This window comes from Pristis pectinata, chromosome 7 (genome assembly GCF_009764475.1).
Source record: "Pristis pectinata isolate sPriPec2 chromosome 7, sPriPec2.1.pri, whole genome shotgun sequence".
NCBI lineage: Eukaryota > Metazoa > Chordata > Chondrichthyes > Rhinopristiformes > Pristidae > Pristis > Pristis pectinata.
The window spans coordinates 51,873,432-51,893,676 of NC_067411.1; the positions used below are offsets into that span (position 1 = coordinate 51,873,432).

The 20,245-nt window shown below is 40.9% G+C and overlaps 1 protein-coding gene across 4 annotated transcripts in view; it reads right to left on the reverse strand.

Annotated features, from left to right (window-relative positions):
• The window catches only part of LOC127572676 (coiled-coil domain-containing protein 171-like), a 497,458-nt gene that overhangs the window by 74,528 nt on the left and 402,685 nt on the right, over positions 1 to 20,245 (reverse strand). For all 4 annotated transcript variants that reach the window (XM_052020188.1, XM_052020186.1, XM_052020185.1 and 1 more), the window contains one exon: positions 1,787 to 1,918. In XM_052020188.1, coding sequence (XP_051876148.1) covers positions 1,787 to 1,918 — 132 coding nt within the window. The remainder of the gene's footprint in view (positions 1 to 1,786; positions 1,919 to 20,245) is intronic.

The window sequence follows — 20,245 nt, forward strand, 5'->3', positions numbered from 1 at the left end:
GGCCAGAGAAGAAATTGCGGAGGCCCTTGCAGAGATATTTGATTCATCGTTAGCTGCTAGTGAAGTTTCTGAAGGCTGTAAGGTGACTAATGTTGTTCCGTTGTTTAGGAAGGGTAGCGAGGTCAAGCCAGGGAACTACAAGATGGTCAGCCTAACATCAGTGGTGGGAAAGTTAATGGAAGGAATTCTGAGGGACAGTATCTATCAGCATTTGGATAGAGAGAGTCTGATTAGGAGGAGTTAGCTTCAGCATGGCTTTGTGCGTGGAAAGTCATGACTGATGAACCTAAGAGTCTTTTGAAGAGGTATATCAGAAAGATAAATGAGGGTAGAGCACTGGATGTTGTCTCTTTGGATTTTAGCAAGGCCTTCAACAAGGTCCCACATGGTTGTCTGGTCTGGAAGGTTAGGTCCCATGGAATCCAGGGAGAGCTAATTGAGAGGATTCAAAATTGGCCCTGAGGTAGGCTCTGTGTAGTTTTGGTCACCGTGTTATAGGAAATACGGGGTTAAACTGGAAAGAGTGCAGAAAAGATTTACGAGGAGATTACCCGGACTGGAGGGGTTGACTCATAGGGAGAGGTTGGCCAGGCTAGGGCTTTATTCCTTGGAATATAGGAGAATGAAGGGCGACCTTATAGAAATGTTTAAAATTATGAGAGGCATAGATAAGGTGGACAGTAACAGTCTTTTCCCCAGTGTAGGGGAGTCCAAAGCCAGGGGGCATAGATTCAGGGTGAGAGGGCAAATATTTAAAAGGGACCTGAGGGCAACTTTTTCACAAAGAGGGTGTTCAGGATATGGAACGAGCTGCCAGAGGAAGTGGTTGAGGCAGGTGCAATAGCATCATTTAAGAAGCACTTGGATAGGTACATGGAGGGGTGGGGCTTACAGGGATATGGGCCGAATGCAGGAAACTGGGACTAGGTGGGTGGGCATCGCAGACAGCATGGACTCATTGGGCTGAAGGGCCTGTATCCGTGCTTTATTGCTCAATGACTCTATAACTAGAGGATGTTTGGAACCTGGAATGCACTCCCTGGAAGCAGACGAGCACTTGAATGCCAAGGAATAGAAGGCTATGGGTCAAGTTCTGGTAAATGGGATTAATGTCAAATGGTAATTGATGGTAATCAGCGTAGATATAGTGGATCTATGGTTCTGTTTCTGTGCTTATGACTTTTTCACTCTTTATGCTCACACTCATAATCCATAAACCTAGATTCACCAGAAGTCTCCATGGTAAATAACCTGTTCATTATTTATTTAAATGTGCCGTACAAGAATAACAATGCATTATATTCTTTCTTTCAACATAGCATGACATGCACTATGTACGTGGAATAAAATAGTGTTGGGGAACACAGACTATGTACAATACTATACAATAACAGTAAAATCGTGTGCCACACCCTGCATAGTAAAATAGTGTGGCACACACTATGTAAAGACACATTTACATATAAGCTCCTGCTCCTTTTTCTGTATTCTGAGATATTGTATCACAGCTTGCTAACAGTGGTATTTTCATATTCATCACAGCATTTCCAGTAACTGCTTTGCTTAAATTACCATGCAGAATAGGGCAAATCAGGGTCAGTTTATGTCAGCTACTTCAATCTGGGGAACTTCACCAGCCTTTGTTTCAAGGCATTATGCAAAGAAAACTGACATTAAGGGAGCTTTAACTGACAGCAAATGAAATCAATCAGTGAATCACTAAGCCATAATAAACAATCAGCTCCCAAGTTTGAGATTAACTCTACGTATTGTATCAGATCCTAACCTGCAATGATGTAACCTCCATCCCATCCTTTGGCCCCTTCGCTACCAAGGTCTCCAGTTGCAGTTTAGGGAGCTGCAGGGTAAAGTCGTTTCTTGCTGTCACAGACCATGACAGTGAGATCTGATCTCTGACCTGAGAAAGAGAAAACAGCATCAATGGCAATTCCCCTTCAGACACATTAACTAGGATGAACTGGGTCCCCTCGAGTCCACTGAGTGGACTTGCATTGATCGGTAGGACTGAAATCCATGAATAAATTTAAGACTAATTGATTTTTTTTTGTTGCAAATAAATCAGTAATTCAGAACAGCCACTGAGAATTTTAAAAAGATAGTATAGCATTATTTGATTGAATTTTTGTTAAAGTTGCCAAGAGTCTTTCTCAAGTCACTAGAATACTTTCCTTAAACCTTTGAGCAGTTAAATTCTTATAACCAAGTCTACAAGCATTACAAAGCACTATGTTTAAGCAGTCTCTAGGCCATGTCCTTGCATTTAAAATTCTTGCACAGTAAAACATTAAAGACAAGCACAAGTTCTACACATGCAGTAACTGTGTTTGATCATGTAGGATTAAATAAGCAAGCTGTTAGTATCATACTGCCACCCTGTGGTAAAAGACACTATTTTTTTCTTTGACAAATACTTTCACAATGCAGTAGGTGCTTGATTCTTTAAGATTAGCAGGATTTTGCAAAGAGACAATTACAAACCTATTGAAATAGTAAATTTTCTTCCTTTCCTACTTCAACACAGAGGGGCAGACTGAAAAAAACTTTGGCTAAGTTTGAAAATAAAAGGATCTAATAAAATGTAAATGCAGATTGATTTAAGTAAAACACTGAAAAATATCATTGCAGCTGAGAATCTATCCAACATGAATGGAAATGTACCAATGCAGAGATGGAAATTATTTATTTTGGGAAGAGTGACTGAAGAATATATTTTTCTTTCAATGCATATATTTTACAGAAATTGGAGTTATTTCTAAAATACAAGTGAGAAATCATCAATGAGAAGCTTACCTTGTGGCCAATAAATAAGTTGGCATGAATTAGTGATCTGTTAATATTCACAGTTATTTCAATACTTGGCTTTACCTCACATCAAAGTTAATTCTAGTGTCTATAATTCAACATAAATATAAACAACATTCATCAGGAGCTCTTCATGAAAATTTTTAATGCTTCACTTCTTAAAAAATGCTTTTCTTCTACACTAAAAGCTTTAAGTACATTCAAGCTAATAAGATGCTTTCAAAAGAATTACCATCTTACTGCACAGATATGTGGGTATTAATTTTATTGTTAAATCTTGACAAAAATACATAGCAAAGCAGAAAAACTGTGATAAATTGAAATAGTTCTATGCTTCAGAGAAGTTGATCAAAATTACATAGCAATTTTTTGAGAAAGTGAACGTCATTATATATTACAAATATCAAAACCTCATAATTTGTAAAAATGCACAAAGTAAACTATGCATATGAAATTCAATGGCGCCTAAGCAATCTGCCAGACAAAAAAAGCTGCTTGATTAGCAATTCAGATTTATATAAATATAAATGTTGTGTTAGAATATCAGGAATTCTGGATGAACATAAATTAAGTCAACAAATTCACAATGTATGGCATATTTGGTGGACAGGCAGTAAAACCTATTACTACTTTATTCTGCACAACTTCCCTTCAGTATCTTGAAGCGGTATAAAATTGTTTCTTGCTGCTTATTGATCATGTTTCAAACATTTCTAAATACAGAATCCAAGTCAGTGACCTGATAGAATAAAATTTGAGTGGATTTGGGCAGCCTGGCCTGTCCTGCATTTCTCATTCGCATCATTAAGATTTACCAAAGTAAACAGGGACAATGAGACATTTACATAAAAAGATTGAAACTCACTCTGGACATGAAAGTGGGCAATAGTGTGCAGTAAATAGGAACAATCATTTCTAAAGCATTACATGAACCTTGTCAGGCTGATATTTGATATACTGCTTGACCAGATTGCAGCCGTAATTAATTTCTCTGTCCAACTGCTGATTTTAAGTCCGTGAATATTAAGAATCTATTTCACTGATGTTCCCTGCTTTCTGAAATATTTTTAGTCTAAATATTACACTGATGCAACAAGGCAAATTAGTTACAATTTGCATTGTAACAAAAATATACAAATAAAATATTTGCCCCAAATACTCTGGATTTTCTATAAGTTAACACAAAAGGGATCAAATCTTTTCCTTGATCTGTGAAAATTATGAAAATGAGTATTTAGGAATATTCTGACATGTTAGTAATTTCTCCCTTTATTCCAATTTTAAAATAGCCATAAAAATCTTAGCACATAATTATTTGTTCAAAGTCTAATTATCATTTGGTTCTCAGCTATTAATAGTACAATGGTTAATGGTATAGTTGAAGATAAAATGCCTTCCATATAGGGAATAACAATAAAATAGAGACACAGGAGATTGTAGATGCTGTAATCTGGAGCAAAAAACAAACTGCTGGAGGAACTCAGCGGGTTAGGCAGCAATAAAAAAGATGTGCTCAAATCATATTATTGATTCATATTACACCTAGTTATTTTGATTTCTTTAATAAGGAAATGCATTTAACATGAGGGGGGAAAGTTCAAAGGAGCTGTGCAAGGCAAGTTTTTTACACAGAGTGGTAGGTGTCTGGAACAGGCTGCCGGGGTAGTTGTTCAAGCAGATATGAAAGCGGTGTTTAGGAGGCTTTTAGAAAGACACATGAATATGCAGGGAATGGAGGGATATGAATCATGTGCAGGCATAAGAGATTTAGTTTAATTTGGCATTGTGTTCGGCACCGACATCGTGGGCCAAAGGTTGTGTTCCTGTGCTGTACTGTTCTATGTAATAATGAAATGTCTAGAAATAAATACATAAATCAAGCAATTGAGTAAATAATTACAAATAAAAGGCACATCTAAGGTTTGTACTTTTTAATCACAAGTACCTCCCAATTACATATACAGAGACAGCATTTGCCAAAGCGTTGTCCAACTTGTTGAACAAGCATTTGATTTTCTTCAAATGAGAGAAAGTGTGCATAGTTGGACTTGGCTCTCCTTCCAGGCCACTCCACATACCCTGACTGTTGCCTAATGTAGTGGGACAGAAGTCTGAAGTGCAGCTGTGAACCATAAAAAAAAGATGTCTAAACTGGATTAAACTAGTCCAATTTGAATAGAGGTGATTTTATTGCATTTTGGGTTAAGTGCCCTGAGTCCGTTGAATGTAGGTGGCACTAGCAAGGCTAGCATTCATTGCCCAATAACTTGGAAATTAATATTTTAGTAAGACTTTAAAGGTACATTAGCTGTGATAAACCAGTGAAATCTCAAGAGCCAGAAAGAGAAATTGCATTCTGATGAATAGCCTCAAGTTTTAATTTTCAATGTTAGCTTTCTCACTGCTATTGTTGTTACACATACAGATTAATACAAACAATAGTACAACAGGTTTTGATTCCTGACTGAACAAAATGACTTTTCTCAGCTTTGTTCTTTGGATTATTAGCCAAGCCTCTGCAATATTAGTCCACCAACAGAGCCACTACCCCACTTTATCCAACTTGAGTAGCACTTCACGTATTTCAATCATAAAAAAAATGGCATGGAAGGAAACATTTTGGCTCATATGTCCAAGTTGGCTGTAAATGTACTTTAGGAAAATTCCACTTCTCAGCTCTTGGTCCATGACTTTGTGGGTTATGGCTCTTCAAGTGCTCATTCAGCTACATTTTAACTGTGATGAGGATTTCTGCCTCCAATATCTTTTCTGGCAGTGAGTTCAAGATCCTCTCTGCCTGTTAAATTAAATAATATTTTTTCAAGTCCCCTCCAATCCTTCCACCAGTTAATAAATTCATGCCTCTAGTTTGTGCTAAAATAATTTTTTTGCTTTTCTCTTTTTTACCCTGTCTGTTCCCTTTGATTTTACACACCTCAATTAAAGATCCCTTCAGTCTATTTTGTTTTGAAGAAAATAGCCTCAGACTGAACAGTTTCTCTTGCTAACTAGTTTTCAACAAACCTGTCAATCCCTCTACACCCTCTCCAGTACTATCACATCCTTCCTGCAATGTGGTGATCAGAACTGTACACAATACTCTAGCTATGACCCCACTTAATTGTTTTACAGTTCCAGTTTCACCTCCTTGCTTGTATATTCCATCCCTTGACAAAGAAAGACGAATATCCTGTATACCTTCCTAACCACCTTTCCTACCTGTTCTGTTACCCTCAGGAATCTGTGTATGTGTACTCTAAGATCCCTCTTCTTAATATCCTTTCACTAATGATGTGTTCCCTTGTCTCATTTGTCCTCACTAGATTTATTCCCCCTCACTTCTCTGGATAGAACTCTATTTGCCAGTTTTGAGACCACCTAACCAGTCCCTGATATCTTCCCATTCTTCAACTTCCTCACTATCAGTCACACTGCCAGCTTTGGTATCATTGGCAAACTTATAAAGTGTAGGCCCCATGTTGAGGTCCAAATTATTTACATTTATCACAAAAGGGGACTGAATACTGAGCTCTGCAAAACCCGACAGTGGACTCGTCACTAATATTTCCATACTTTGCTTTTTCCTATCATGTTGGTTTCTAATTCCACTTTCTTGGTTCCCATTGGCTTTTACTTTATTGGTCAGTCTGTCATGTAGGATTTGTTAAATACTTTGTTAAAATCTATGTACTCTGCATCAAATATTTCCTCTCCTTAGGCAGATGCTTGTGATCAAAGGTGGTTTTGCATCTATTCCAGTTATGTGGGTTCTCAGGTGACTGATGAAACCAGTGTGGAACTCACAGACTCTGCCACAGGTGAGGTAGGGGGAACTTGATGAAGCAGGCAGGTGGGTAGTTTGGGAGGTGATGTACTCCTCTGCTGTTTACACTATGCTTCCGCAAGCTCCGAATGAAAGAACCCAAGATTCTCAGTGGCTTTGTGGATATTCCTTCTCTGTTTTGATTGGTCTTGGGCCAGGATTCTCATGATTTGTTGTCACATTTTTTCAAAGAGACTTTGAGAATACCATTTCATCTGTCCTTCTGGTATGACTGAACTCAGTGTAGAGAATCTGTTTCAGGAGTAAGGTGCCAGGCAAGTAAATGACATGGCTCACCCATCAGAACTGGCTGAATGATGTAATTAGATCTTAGGTTCTGAGGTCTTTGGTTTGGGAAGCATGATTATATTCTTCTGCTTATCCTGCCAATGGACTTGGAGGAATTTGAGGAGACAGTATTGGCGATAGCAAATAAGCTACCCTCAAAAAATTAAAATGTTAATTAGATATGATGCTCTCTTAACAAACTCATGCTGGCAATCCTTAGATAACCTGAGGTGATTTATAAGGTCCCTCAGAATTTTTTCCAACAATTTACCCACCACTGCTATCAGACGGATGGATCTGTAGTTACTCAGTCTGTTGCCTTCTCCCTTCATAAAAAGAGTACCACATTAGCAACCTTCCAGTTCTGACCAGGTCTGTAGCCTAAGAGCATTAGTAAATGATAGGCAGAGTTTGTGTTATTTCTTCCTTTGCTTTTTTTTCAGAGGGATACATTTTGTTTTGCCCTGGAGATTCATTCATTTTTAAAGATGCTTGATCCTCTAAATGTGTGTGGTGTGGTGGTGCAGTGGTTAAATTACCAAACTTCTAATCCAGAGGCCTGGACTACCAGAGACCCAAGTTCAACTCCTACACAGCAGTCATGAAATTTAATTCAGCTGATAAACCAATATTTAAAAAGTAATCTCAACCATCTGGTTTACTAATCCCACCTTTACCAGTCCGGCCTATATGTAACATCGTACTGACAGCAATGTTTTCTCATATCATAGTTTTATATTTATATTATATTTCCTTATCAAACAGGAGGCTATTTAGCCCATCGAGTCTATGCCAGCTTTCCCATTCCCAATTCCACCTCATCTCCCTACATTCTCTCTCATCGTGCCATTAATTCCCTCCTGATGCTCCAGCCACCCACTCACAGTTGAGGTAATTTACAGCAGCTAATTAACTTACCAACACATCTTTGAGATGTGGAAGTAAACCACAGAGAAAACTCACACAGTCACAGAGAAAAAGTGCAAAACTCCACACAGACAACCAGGAGTGAACGTGGGTTCCAGGGTCTGTGAGACCGTAGCACTACGTGCCCTGCCATTTGTGGTTGACTGGATTAGAAAGTATTACCTACAAGGAGAGGTTGGACAAACTTGAATTGTTTTCTCTGGAGTGTCAGAAGCTGATGAAGAGACCTGATAGAGTTTTATAAAATTGAGAGGCAGGGTAGAAATGTCAAATACTAAAGGATATAGCCTTAACGTGAGGGGGAAAAGTTTAAAGGAATGTGCAGGGTTACGTTTTTTATAGTGAGTTGTAGGTGCCTGGAATGTCATGGAGGCATATGGATCATGTGTAATCATAGGTTTAGTTTAATTTGGCATCATGGTTGTACAGACATCATGACTGATGTACCTTCAAGCGGCTGTATCTAATTCACTTCTCAAATCATATCAATAAAACTGGTCTTGTCCCAATTTAGAATATTCACCTTCAGTCTGTGTTTACTCTTTTCTTTTACAATGCTATTTCTAACTGAATTCAGTCCTGATGAAGGGTCTCGGCCCAAAATGTTGACTGTTTATTTCCCTCCGTGGATGCTGCCTGACCTGCTGAGTTCCTCCAGCACTTTTTGAGTATTGCTCTGATTACCAGCCCCAGTTTACACTCACACTGCCATCTTTTCCAGTTGTTGCGGTTAATTCCCTAAAACTAAGTCTAGTGCTGCCACCTCTCTGGCTCTACTTGCTCCACACTAATTACAAGCAGTCCCTTGAATGCATTTCAGGGATTCTGCTCCTTCTATATGTTCTCTCCTCTGGTACAGTCCCTGTTATTGCTAGGTTTGTTGAAAACCTTCATTTATCACTGCATTTGCATTTCTCTGAAATTTGCCAAACAGTTACTCTTCTTTCTACCTTTGACTTTTGGGCCATCTGTATTAGTTTCCCATCAATGTGACTGCCCACTTTTCCCCTCAATTCAACCCAAACATTCTCATTTGTTGATCACTCCAATGTTCATCCCATCTTAACCAATATTCCTACTGCTCTTGCTACAGTTACACTATCGCTACTCTGCCTGTGAACTCTATAAGATGTAGTGTTCAGTATTGTTCAGGAAGGGGTGAAGGCCAGATGGAGCCAGGAGGGGATGGGGAGAGGGAAGATAGAGAAAGAGGCTGGAAGGTGGTAAATGGAACCAGATAAGGGAGGGATGATGGGGGTGGAATTAGAAGGGGAAGGGGATAGGAAAGGTTAGACCAAGGGAGACGAAACCTAGGTGGATAGGTGTGTGGATGATGGGCAGATAGAACCAGGTGGGTGAGGGTAACAAATCTTGGTAACCAATGGTGGGGAAATGGAAAAGGTGAATAAAGGGAGAGAGGTGGTGGATTGGTAGGAGTGGGAAAGGAACACATGGGGAGTGGGTTACCTGAAATTGGAAAATTCAATATTCATACTATTGGGTTGTTGCTTACTCAAGTGGAATATGAGGTGCCGTTCTTCTGGCCTAACCTGTTTTCCTCCTATTTTTGCCCTTATCTGTTTGCACATCACCCACCAGCCTCTGTCTCTAAACTGCCCTCTCCCTTCCCCACACTTGACTTCATCTGCCCATCATCCCCCACCTCACCTGATTCCATTTATTTCCTACCAGCTCCTGTCTCACCCCTCCCACTCACATCTTTATACTGGCTACCTTCCCTCTAAATTTGACTCGAAACACTGACCATCCTTTTCCTCCACAGATGCTGAGAAGCATGTTTGTGGCCATAAAAAATGTCTGAGTATACCCCTTACCTCCCCTAACTATCAAATGCCCTGGCACTGTATTTTTCCTGTAGTCCTGAGATGACCATGCACCATGGTCCTACAGACTTCATTCTGACTGCATTCCTAAGAGGAATCATTGCTTTCTCTAGTGTCAGAGTGAATATGGGTTTGAGAGAGTGATGTACCCCTTGCTTAGTCTTCCAGATCTGGCTAGTCTCTGTTCAGCTTAAGCAGTGAGGTGACTGTTTTCTGGAACATGCTGCCCATAACATTCAGTCTTACAAATTCATTCCAGTGATAACAGTGATTACTCAAGATCCAAAATCCAATTTTGAGCTCTTTCCAATCACACATGTGGTTGTCCAGCATGTGAGAAAGATTTCGGATTTCCCACAAGGGACAATCATTCTACAGGACTGAGAAGTCCTGTCTTGCTTCTATTTATCTTCCACTCCAGTTCTTGTGGGTTCTGAGGTGACTATTGAGGCTAATGATACAGGTTAGGCCGGTGGTGTTTGCTGCAGTGGACAGGTGGATAGTTTGGAACATGGTGTACTCCTTCTGCCATTTGGGCTTCTCTGTGCTCCCAAGTAATGGACTTGAGGTTCTCAATGCCATCTTGAATGTTTTTGAGCTTCCAAATCCTCGAACAGTGAGCAACGATATTCTATTAGTTTTCCTAATCACTTGCTATACTCTATACTTGACTTTTGTGAATCATGCATCAGGACACCCTCAAGACCCCTCAGAACTGTCAAGACCGCTCAGGACCTTATGTTTCAACAAGTTACCACTCACCTTAGACTCCAGTGGATACAAGTCTAGCTCGTTTCCTCATAAGACAAATTGTCCATTCCAGGTCTTAGTCTAAAATTGCTTTCAAAGCATTAGCATCCTTCTTAAATAAAGAGACCAATTGTTATACACAGTATTCCCAATGTGGTCTCACCAGTGCCCTGTTTAATTGAAGTACAACCTCCCTACATTTGTAGTCAATTCTCAAAACAATAAATATTTGCTTTCCCAATTATTTGCTGTATTTATAAATCAACCTTTTGCAAATCATGCACCAGGACATCCATACCCCTCTGCATCCCAGAGCTCTGCAATCTTTCCCAATTTCAATAATTGGCTTTTTTAATTTTTCCCACTAAAATGTTCAATTTCACATTTTCCCACTTGATACCCAAAAGATTTTTGCCAGATCTTTGCATACAACGGTCTTTTTATGTCCTCTTTGCTTCAGTCAGTGAAGAAGTTACATTTTTTCATGGAAGCTATACTACTACTTCCACTCTAGATTACAATATCTTGCCTCTTTTCTGATACAGAGGATGCCTGTTTCACTTTGACTAATCCAGATTCTCAGTCAAATTGAACCTACAAACATTTGAATTAGGAGCAGGTTACAAAGATATGAATTAGCCACTTGGTTCCACAAACCTGCTCTGCCACATGGTTGATTTGATTGTAACCTTAACTCTGCATTCATATCTACCAGCAGTAACCTTTCATAGAACCGTACAGCATGGAAGCATTCCATTTGGCCCAAAATATCCATCGCTGACCAGTGCGCACCGTTCTGTATTAACCCTTTCACTCAGCACTTGGTCCATAGCCCTCTATGCCAAGCAATTCAAGTGTGCATCTAGAAACTACTTAAATGCTGTGAGCAACCCAGCTTCAACCACTCTCTCAGGCAGTGCATTCCAGGTACTCACCACTCTCTGGGTGAAGAAGGTCCCCCTCATATCCCCTCTGAATCTCTTACCCCTTACCCTCTAGTTTTATCTATGTATGATATGGGGAAGAGTTTTCTGCAATCTACCCTACCTATGCCCACATAATTTTATATACCTCACTCAGAATCTCTTTTAACTTCCTCTGCTCCAGGAAATACAGACCTAGCTTCTCCAGTCTCTCCTCCAACTGAAATATTTCATCCCAGGTAACATCCTGGTGAATCACCTTTGCACCTTCTCCAGCGCTATCACATCCTTCCTATATATTAGTGACCAGAACACTATGCAGTTCTCCAGCTGAGGTCTGACCAAGGCTAATAAAGTTGGAGCCTAACCTCCCTACTTCTGTATTCAGTGCCCCAACTAACGAAGGCCAGTACAGGCAATCTCCCTGTTACAGGGGAGTGGTTTGCGTTCCTAGAAAATGGTTCTTATTGCGATTTTTCGTAGCCCAATGCGCTGTCATGTGTACATGTGTCAACAATCGTGAGTTGAAAAAAAAAGTCTTTATTTATTTATTTTTTTTCACAAAATTTCCATTAGAGTGAATTTTATTCCATACCTCAAATTTTTGGATAGTGACTTGTGAACTCTGTAAGGGCAAATTTCCATTACCTGAATGGCCATAACACAGGGGTTGCCTGTATCCCATATGCCTTCCTAAACATGTGGTCTACCTGCTTTGCCATTTTCAAGGATCTATGGACTTGTACTCTGAGGGCACTCTCTTCCTCAGCACTCCCTAGGACCTTACCGTTCATGGTGCATGGGAGCCTCATGAGTGCTCCCAAAATGCATCACCTCACATTTGTCTGAATTAAATTCCATCTTCCATTTTTCAGCCCATTTCACCAAAACATTTATATTTCCAAGACCAAGACTACCTTCCACACTATCAACAACTCTGCCAATCTTCATGTCATCTTGCGCTTCAATCTTCATGTGAACTTACTTGCCTCCCAAATCAACATCTAAGTCATTCCCATATATTACAAACAACAAGGGTCCCAGCACCGATCCTTGTGGAATATTGGTGGTCATAGGCATGCATTTGCTAAAACAACCCTCAACCATTGTGCTCTATGTCCTACTGCCAAGCCAATTTTGGGTACAGTTTGCCAACTTGCCTTAGATCCCATAGACCCTAATCCTTTGAACCAGTCACCCATGTTGGACAATAATCCCTATAAATCACATCAACTGTCCTGCCCTCACTGATGCACTTTATTACCTCTTCAAAGATTTCAATCAAATTGGTCAGACAAGAACTGCCCTAGACAAAGCCATGAAAGCTGTCTCTGATTAGTCACTGCCTTTCACCCCCTTGCTTATTACGTATTTATCTATTTCCACCTTAAAAATATTGAAAGACTTTGTTTCCACTGTCCTTTGAGGAAGATAGTTTAAAAGACTGGCACCAAAAGCTAGACATGGCTTGCAGGATGTTTTGTAGAGCAATTTTTGACTATAATAATAAAGGAGGCTACGTTAGAAAGTACTTCCTTTCAGAGGAAAGGAAGTATTTTCTTCCTTATCAAGTGATCTCTCAGAATGTGACCTTTCCACTTCCAAAACTGGTATGCCTTACACTTAAGAAACTAATTTTGAGGCTCATATCCGTAAGAGCCATGCAGATAGGTTTTTGTCATGGCATTTTATTTTTCTAACCCAGGCAGATAATATAAGCATTTGGTTTGATGCTAGAGTACTACATATTTGCTATTGGCCCCTTTTAAATGTTATTTTTTGCCTTTATGAAATGTATTGCCAGTAACAACATATTGATCATTTCAATGGTACATAATCTCCTGAAGCAAAACCCAGGCTGTGAGGCCAGGTGGGGTGGGGGGAAGAGAAAACCAATGATCTAAGAAGAGCTGAACATTGCTTAAGAGTGTAACTCTCGAATCCAATTTTGAAAACTAAAGGCATTTCTTGTATAAAAACTAATTTATTTTGTGAAAAAATAATACAAAATAATAGGTTTTCCTTTCTCTTTTATTGAGCTTTCTTTTTATTCCAGGCCTTTGGCTTGAGAAGTTGGGATTTCACATTTCCCCTGTTACATTGCACAAGTACAAACAATATCTTGGCCTAGCAAATACCTACCAGATAGAAACACTGTGATGCAATTTTTATGGAAAAACTGGGTCTTGAGTGAGCTAAATTTTCATGCTCTGGGCTGGGCACAAGGCATACTGGATGAAGGAGAGCACATCCCCTAGGAGACAATTGGACCTATGTGCATACAAAATTTTAGCTGGTAACAATTATCACAAAAATGAATGTGTTCAGCAAGGGTGTACTCATCTCTAGTTCTATAGTAAATGTATAATTAAATATTAAAATACTTCTGAAAAATCTTTCTTTAGCCTTTTTACAGAAATTCAGGCTGATAAAAGGAAAATCTCAAACCACAAGTGATTTTTTTTGCTGTCTCCATCTCACAGCTACAGTCAATAGATCTAAATATTTTACTGCACCCAGGCCAATTTATTGTTTGATGTTTAAAATCTCACCAAAAATCAAAGAAAATTCATTAAATCTGAGCCCTCCAATGAGTTGCTATCATCTTTGAAAGTTGAGTTTAACTGCAATATTGATAATTCTCTTTTTTCTGTGACAACAGCCACCAGGGAAATGTTTGGTGTCAGAATACAAAGGAAGATTGCCAATAACAGCAGGGAACAATGTACATATGACACCAAAGACCAAACAGTGTGGTATTTTACACATTCCTTCCAGTCAATAATATCTGACTTATTACTCAGCTCTCTCCCATTGCTGACCTCCTTCAAGCAAAATAGATGATATCCTTGTGATTTGCTTTTCTTTTTTCTACATTAAAGGGCATATACTTGAACAGATTTTGCATGAACAGGCATTTACTGGATAAGCTTTGTTGGAAAGAAAACATTTGCTAAACTGACTTAAGACTTCATATGAACAACTGATTTGGGTAAGCTGTTATAGTACAAGCATGGTATAAATAAATAAGTATACGTATCTGCATCTTTCAGTAATAATACTATTTGGGGTGGATTCTGTATTGTACTAAATTACTATTTACATCAATACAGAATAATAGGTACACCTTTTAATAGAATTTACCACAGCTGCATTTTATACTTTGGTTTTTGTTGCATTTTTAAAATATTTTACAGTGATTTTGCTAAAGTATCTTTTCTGATTTAATTATTTCTTGTCAAAACTAAACCTCATCTTTGGGAGTGTACAATTTTACTGAAATGACACCTATAATACTTCATGAAGGATTGTTTCTGATTGCAGATGAACATACGAGTATAGGAAATAGAAGCAAGAAAGGCTATTCAGCCCCTTGTGCCTTTTCTGCCACTCAAAATAATTATGGCTGATCTTTTATCTCAGCACCACTTCCCTGCAACAACCTCATATCCCTTAACATCTACAAAATTGTCTTGAATATACTTTGTTTTGACTGAGCTCCACAACCCTCTTGGGAGAAAATTCCAAAGATTCATTACCCTCTGGGTTAAGAAATGTCTTCATGTATCTGTACTGAATCCCTGACCCCCTACCTTGTGCCTGGTCTGAGGCACCACAGTCAGAGGAAACATTATCTCTGCATCTAACATTTGAAGCCTTGTAAGAATTCTGAACTTTTCATTTAGGTCACTTCTCATATTGAACAAGAGGCTCAGTCTGCTTAATCACTCCTCAAAGGAGAATCTATCCATCCCAGGAATCAATCTGATGAACCTTCATTGCCCTCAATATATCGCAAGCATACCTTTCCTTAGTTTGGCACAGAATATTCTGAGTGCTCTCACCAGGGCCTGACATAATTGCAGGAGGAATTCTCTATGCTTGTACTCCAATCCTCCTGTAGTAAAGGCCAACATATCAAGTACCTTGACAATAACTTCTTGTACGTGCACGTTCATTTACAGTGATTCATGTGCAAGGACACTCAGGTCCCTCTGAACACACTTTTCCATTGCTCACTATTTAAAAAAAACACTCCACTTTCTATTAGCTTCTACCCAAGTGAACAACCTCATTTTTTACTGAATTAAATTCTGTTTGCCATGTTTTCACCCATTCTACATCCTTCTCATATACACACGAGCATACTTGGATTTGGATATATTACACTTGGTCCTCTCATCCAAATCATTGTTGTAGTTTATTAAAAGTTGGAAATCTAGCATCAGTCCCTTTGGCACTGTATGTCACAGTCCCCCAATCCAACTCTGTCCCCAGTCTTAACAGTCCCACATTCCCATACACCATCCCATGTTCTCTGGTGACACGAGACTGCAGATGCTTGAATTTGGAATGAAAACCAAACTGCTGAAGGAACAGCAAATTGAACAGTATCTGTGGAGGCAAAGGGAAGGTCAACATTTCCCTCCTCAACTGAGTGTAAGGAGGGAAGATAGCCTGTATAAAGAATTGTGAGAGAGAGAGGGGTAAGACAGGGGCTGTTAGTTAGGGTAGGGGATAATGGTAGATGGAGCTAGGTTGGGGAGAGGGAGGGGGGAGGGGGGAGTTAAGAGACAGAGGCTGGGGTAGGTGACAGAGAAGAAAACAATGGGCAGATAGGACTTGTGTTTTCCAAACCCAGCAACTTTAGCAGCAGAGGGGAGCAGCCGGCAGCATTTAAAAGATGTTTTGCAGGTATAAAAGGGAGGCAGGCTCTAGCACAGCAGCCATTTTTAGGAGTGGCTGTGTTTGAGTACAAGTGCTGAGGTTTTGGTTCATCAGGCTTCAGTGAACAGCAGAACAGGTAAAAGCAGGTATGGTTTTCCTTAGAATTACTCTTCCTATAAGGCAGTTAGTGCAGTGGCTTGTTCCTCCTGCAGGATATAGAAGATCAGGGAGACTGCCAGTGTCCATGATGAATTCACCTGTAGGAAGTGTGCCCAGCTGCAGCTACTGACTGACTGCATTATGGAACTGGTGCTGGAGTTGGATGTACTTAGGATTGTCCGGGATGCTGAGAGCATCACAGATAAGAGTTTTAGCGAGGTAGTCCAGGTTGGTGGCAATGTGACTGGCTCTGAGGCTCAGCAGGGAAGGATAAAGTCAGGCAGAGCAATGGTGATAGGAGACTCAATGGATAGGGAGACAGAAAGGAGATACTGTGAACGCAAAAGAGACACCAGGATGGTATGCTGCCCCCCAGGCGCCAGGGTCAAGAATGTCTTTCTCATTCTCAGTGGGGAGGGTGAGCAGCCAGAAGTTGTGGTGCACATTGGCACAAATGACATAGGTAGAAAGGAGGAATGACTGACCTTTCAGTGGGAGAACATTTGGGAAAGAGTGATCACAAATCCTTGAGTTTTAGGATAGCTATGAATAAGAACGGACCTTGTGGGAAAGTATTAAACTTGGGGAGAGCAAATTACAAGAGAATTAGGCAGGAACTAGGGAGAGTTAATTGGGAACAACACACAAAACACTGGAGGAACTCAGTGGGTCAAGCAGCTTCTATGGAGGGAAATGGACGGTTAACATTTCGGGTCGAGACCATTCATCTGGACTCTTCATTTGACAGCTGAAGTCCGCCAGCATTTTTGGTGTTGCTCCAGATTCCAGTATATGCAGCCTCTTGTGTCTCTGTTAATTAGAACCATAGAACAATACAGCATAATACAGGCCCTTCAGCCCACCATGTTGTGCCAACCTTCAAACCACACCTAAGACTATCTAACCCCTTAATCCCACATATCCCTCTATTTTAAATTCCTCCATATGCTTGTCTAACATTCTCTTGAACTTGACCAACGTATCAGCCTCCATCACCACCCCAGGCAACGCATTCCATGCACCAGCCACTCTCTGGGTGAAAAACCTCCCTCTAACATCTCCCTTGAACTTCCCACCCATTACCTTAAAGCCATGCCCTCTTGTATTCAGCATTGGTGCCCTGGGAAAGAGGCACTGGCTGTCCACTCTATCTATTCCTCTTAATATTTTTTATACCTCTATCATGTCTCCCCTCATCCTCCTTCTCTCCAATGAGAACAGCCCCAGCTCCTTTAGTCTCTCCTCATAGTCCATACACTCTAATCCAGACAGCATCCTGGTAAATCTCCTCTGCACCCTTTCCAATGCCTCCACATCCCTCCTATAATGAGGCGACCAGAACTGGACACAGTACTCTAAGTGTGGTCTAACCAGAGTTTTGTAAAGCTGCATCATTACTTTGCGGCTCTTCAACTCAATCCCCGATTTATGAAAGCTAACATCCCATAAGCTTTCTTAACTACCCTACCCATCTGTGAGGTAACTTTCAGTGATCTGGGTATATGAACCCCCAGATCTCTCTGCTCCTCCACACTGCCCAGAATCCTGCCATTAACCTTGTACTCTGCCTTGGAGTTTGTCCTTCCAAAGTGTACCACCTCACACTTCTCCGGATTGAACTCCATCTGCCACTTCTCAGCCCAGCTCTGCATCTTATCAATATCCCTCTGTAAGCATCCCTCTGCAATCATCGACAGTCCTCCACACTATCCACAACACCACCGACCTTTGTGTCGTCTACCCACTTCTACCCCCTCATCCAAGTCATTAATAAATTTCATGAAAAGTAGAGGTCCCAGAACCGATCCTTGTGGGACACCACTAGTCGCAGCCCTCCAATCCGAATGCACTCCCTCCACCACAATCCTCTGCTTTCTACAGGCAAGCCAATTCTGAATCCACACGGCCAAGCCCCCCTGGATCCCATGCCCTCTGACCTTCTGAAGAAGCCTACCATGCGAGAACCATGTCAAACGCCTTACTAAAATCCATGTAGACCACATCCACTGCACTACCTTCAATCTTCCTGGTCACCTCCTCAAAGAACCCTATCAGGCTTGTGAGGCAAGATCTTCCCTTCACAAAGCCATGCTGGCTGTCCCTAATCAGTCCATGATTCTCTAAATGCTCATAGATCCTATCTCTTAGAATCCTTTAAAACAGCTTACCCACCACAGATGTAAGGCTCACTGGTCTGTAATTTCCTGGACTATCCCTACTACCTTTTTTGAATCAGGGGACAACATTCGCCACCCTCCAATCCTTCGGTACCATTCCCATGGCCAACGAGGACTCAAACATCCAAGCCAATGGTTCAGCAAACTCCTCCCTCACCTCAGGAAGCAGCCTGGGGAATATTACGTCAGGCCCCAGGGACTTATCTGTCCTAAGATTTTCTAACAGCTCCAACACATCCTCTCTCTTGATATCTACATACTCTAGAACATTACTCTTACCAACAGTCTTCAGCATCATCAAGACCCCTCTCCTTGGTGAATACTGAATAAAACCTCACCCACTTCCACAGCTTCCAGGCACATCTTCCCACCTTTGTCTTTAATCGGACCTACCTTTACTCTCGTCATCCTTCTGCTCTTCACGTACGAGAAAAAAGCCTTGGGATTTTCCTTAATCCTACTCGCCAAAGCCTTTTCAAGTCCCCTTCTTGCTCTCCTCAGCCCCTTCTTAAGTTCTTCCTTGCTACTCTATATTCCTCACGAGCCCTATCTGATCCTTGCTGCTTACATCTTATGTATGCTGCCTTCTTCTTCTAACTAGTTGTTCCACCTCTCTTATCACCTATTGTTCCTTCACCCTGCCATTCCTTCTCTGCCTCACTGGGACAAATTTATCCCTAACATCCTGCAAGAGATCCCTGAACATCGACCACATCTCCATAGTACATTTCCCTTCAAAAATGTCATCCCAATTTACACTCTCAAGTTCTCGCCTTATAGCCTCATAATTTGCCCTTCCCCAATTAAATATCTTCCTCTCCTCTTTACTCCTATCCTTGTCCATGACAATGCTAAAGGTTAGGGAGCGGTGGTCACTGTCCCCCAAATGCTCACCCACCGACAGATCTGTCACCTGATCTGGTTCATTACCCAATACTAGATCTAATATGGCATTCCCTCTAGTCGGCCTGTCAACATACTGTGACAGGAATCCGTCCTGAATACACTTCACAAACTCTGCCCCGTCTAAACCTTTGGTACTAAGCAGGTGCCAATCAATATTTGGGAAGTTGAAGACCCCCCATGATAACAACCCTGTTATTCTTGCACCTTTCCAAAATCTGCCTCCCAATCTGCTCCTCAGTATCCTTGCTGCTACCGGCGGCCTATAGAATACTCCCAGTAGAGTAACTGCTCTTTTCTTGTTCTGAACTTCCACTCATACCGACTCTAGAGAGGATCCTTCTACATTATCCACCCTTTCTGCAGCTGTAATAGTATCCCTGACCAGTATCGCCACCCCTCCTCCTCTTCTCCCCCCCCCCATCCCTTTTAAAACACTGAAAACCAGGAATATTCAATATCCGTTCCTGCCCTGGTGTCAGCCATGTCTCTGTAATAGCCACAATATCGTAGTCCCATGTACTTATCCAAGCTCTCAGTTCATCACCCTTATTCCTGATGCTTCTTGCATTTAAGTAAATGCACTTTAGCCCATCCACCTTACTACTTTTATAGCCTGTAGTCTGCTTCTCCTTCCTCAAAGCCTCTCTACCTGTTAGATCTGACTTTTCCCCCATCCCCTTCTTCCTCTGACCTACTCCCCCAGTTCCCATCCCCCTCGCAAACTAGTTTAAACCCTCCTGAACCACCCTAGCAAACCTGGCTGCAAGGATATTGGCCCCCCTCGGGTTCGGGTGTAACCCGTCCTCTCTGTACAGGTCCCACCTTCCCCAGAAGAGATCCCAATGATCCAAAAATCTAAAACCTTCCCTACTGCACCAACTTCTCAGCCACACATTTATTTGCCATCTCCTCCCATTCCTACCTTCATTATCACATGTACTGGCAGCAATCTCGAGA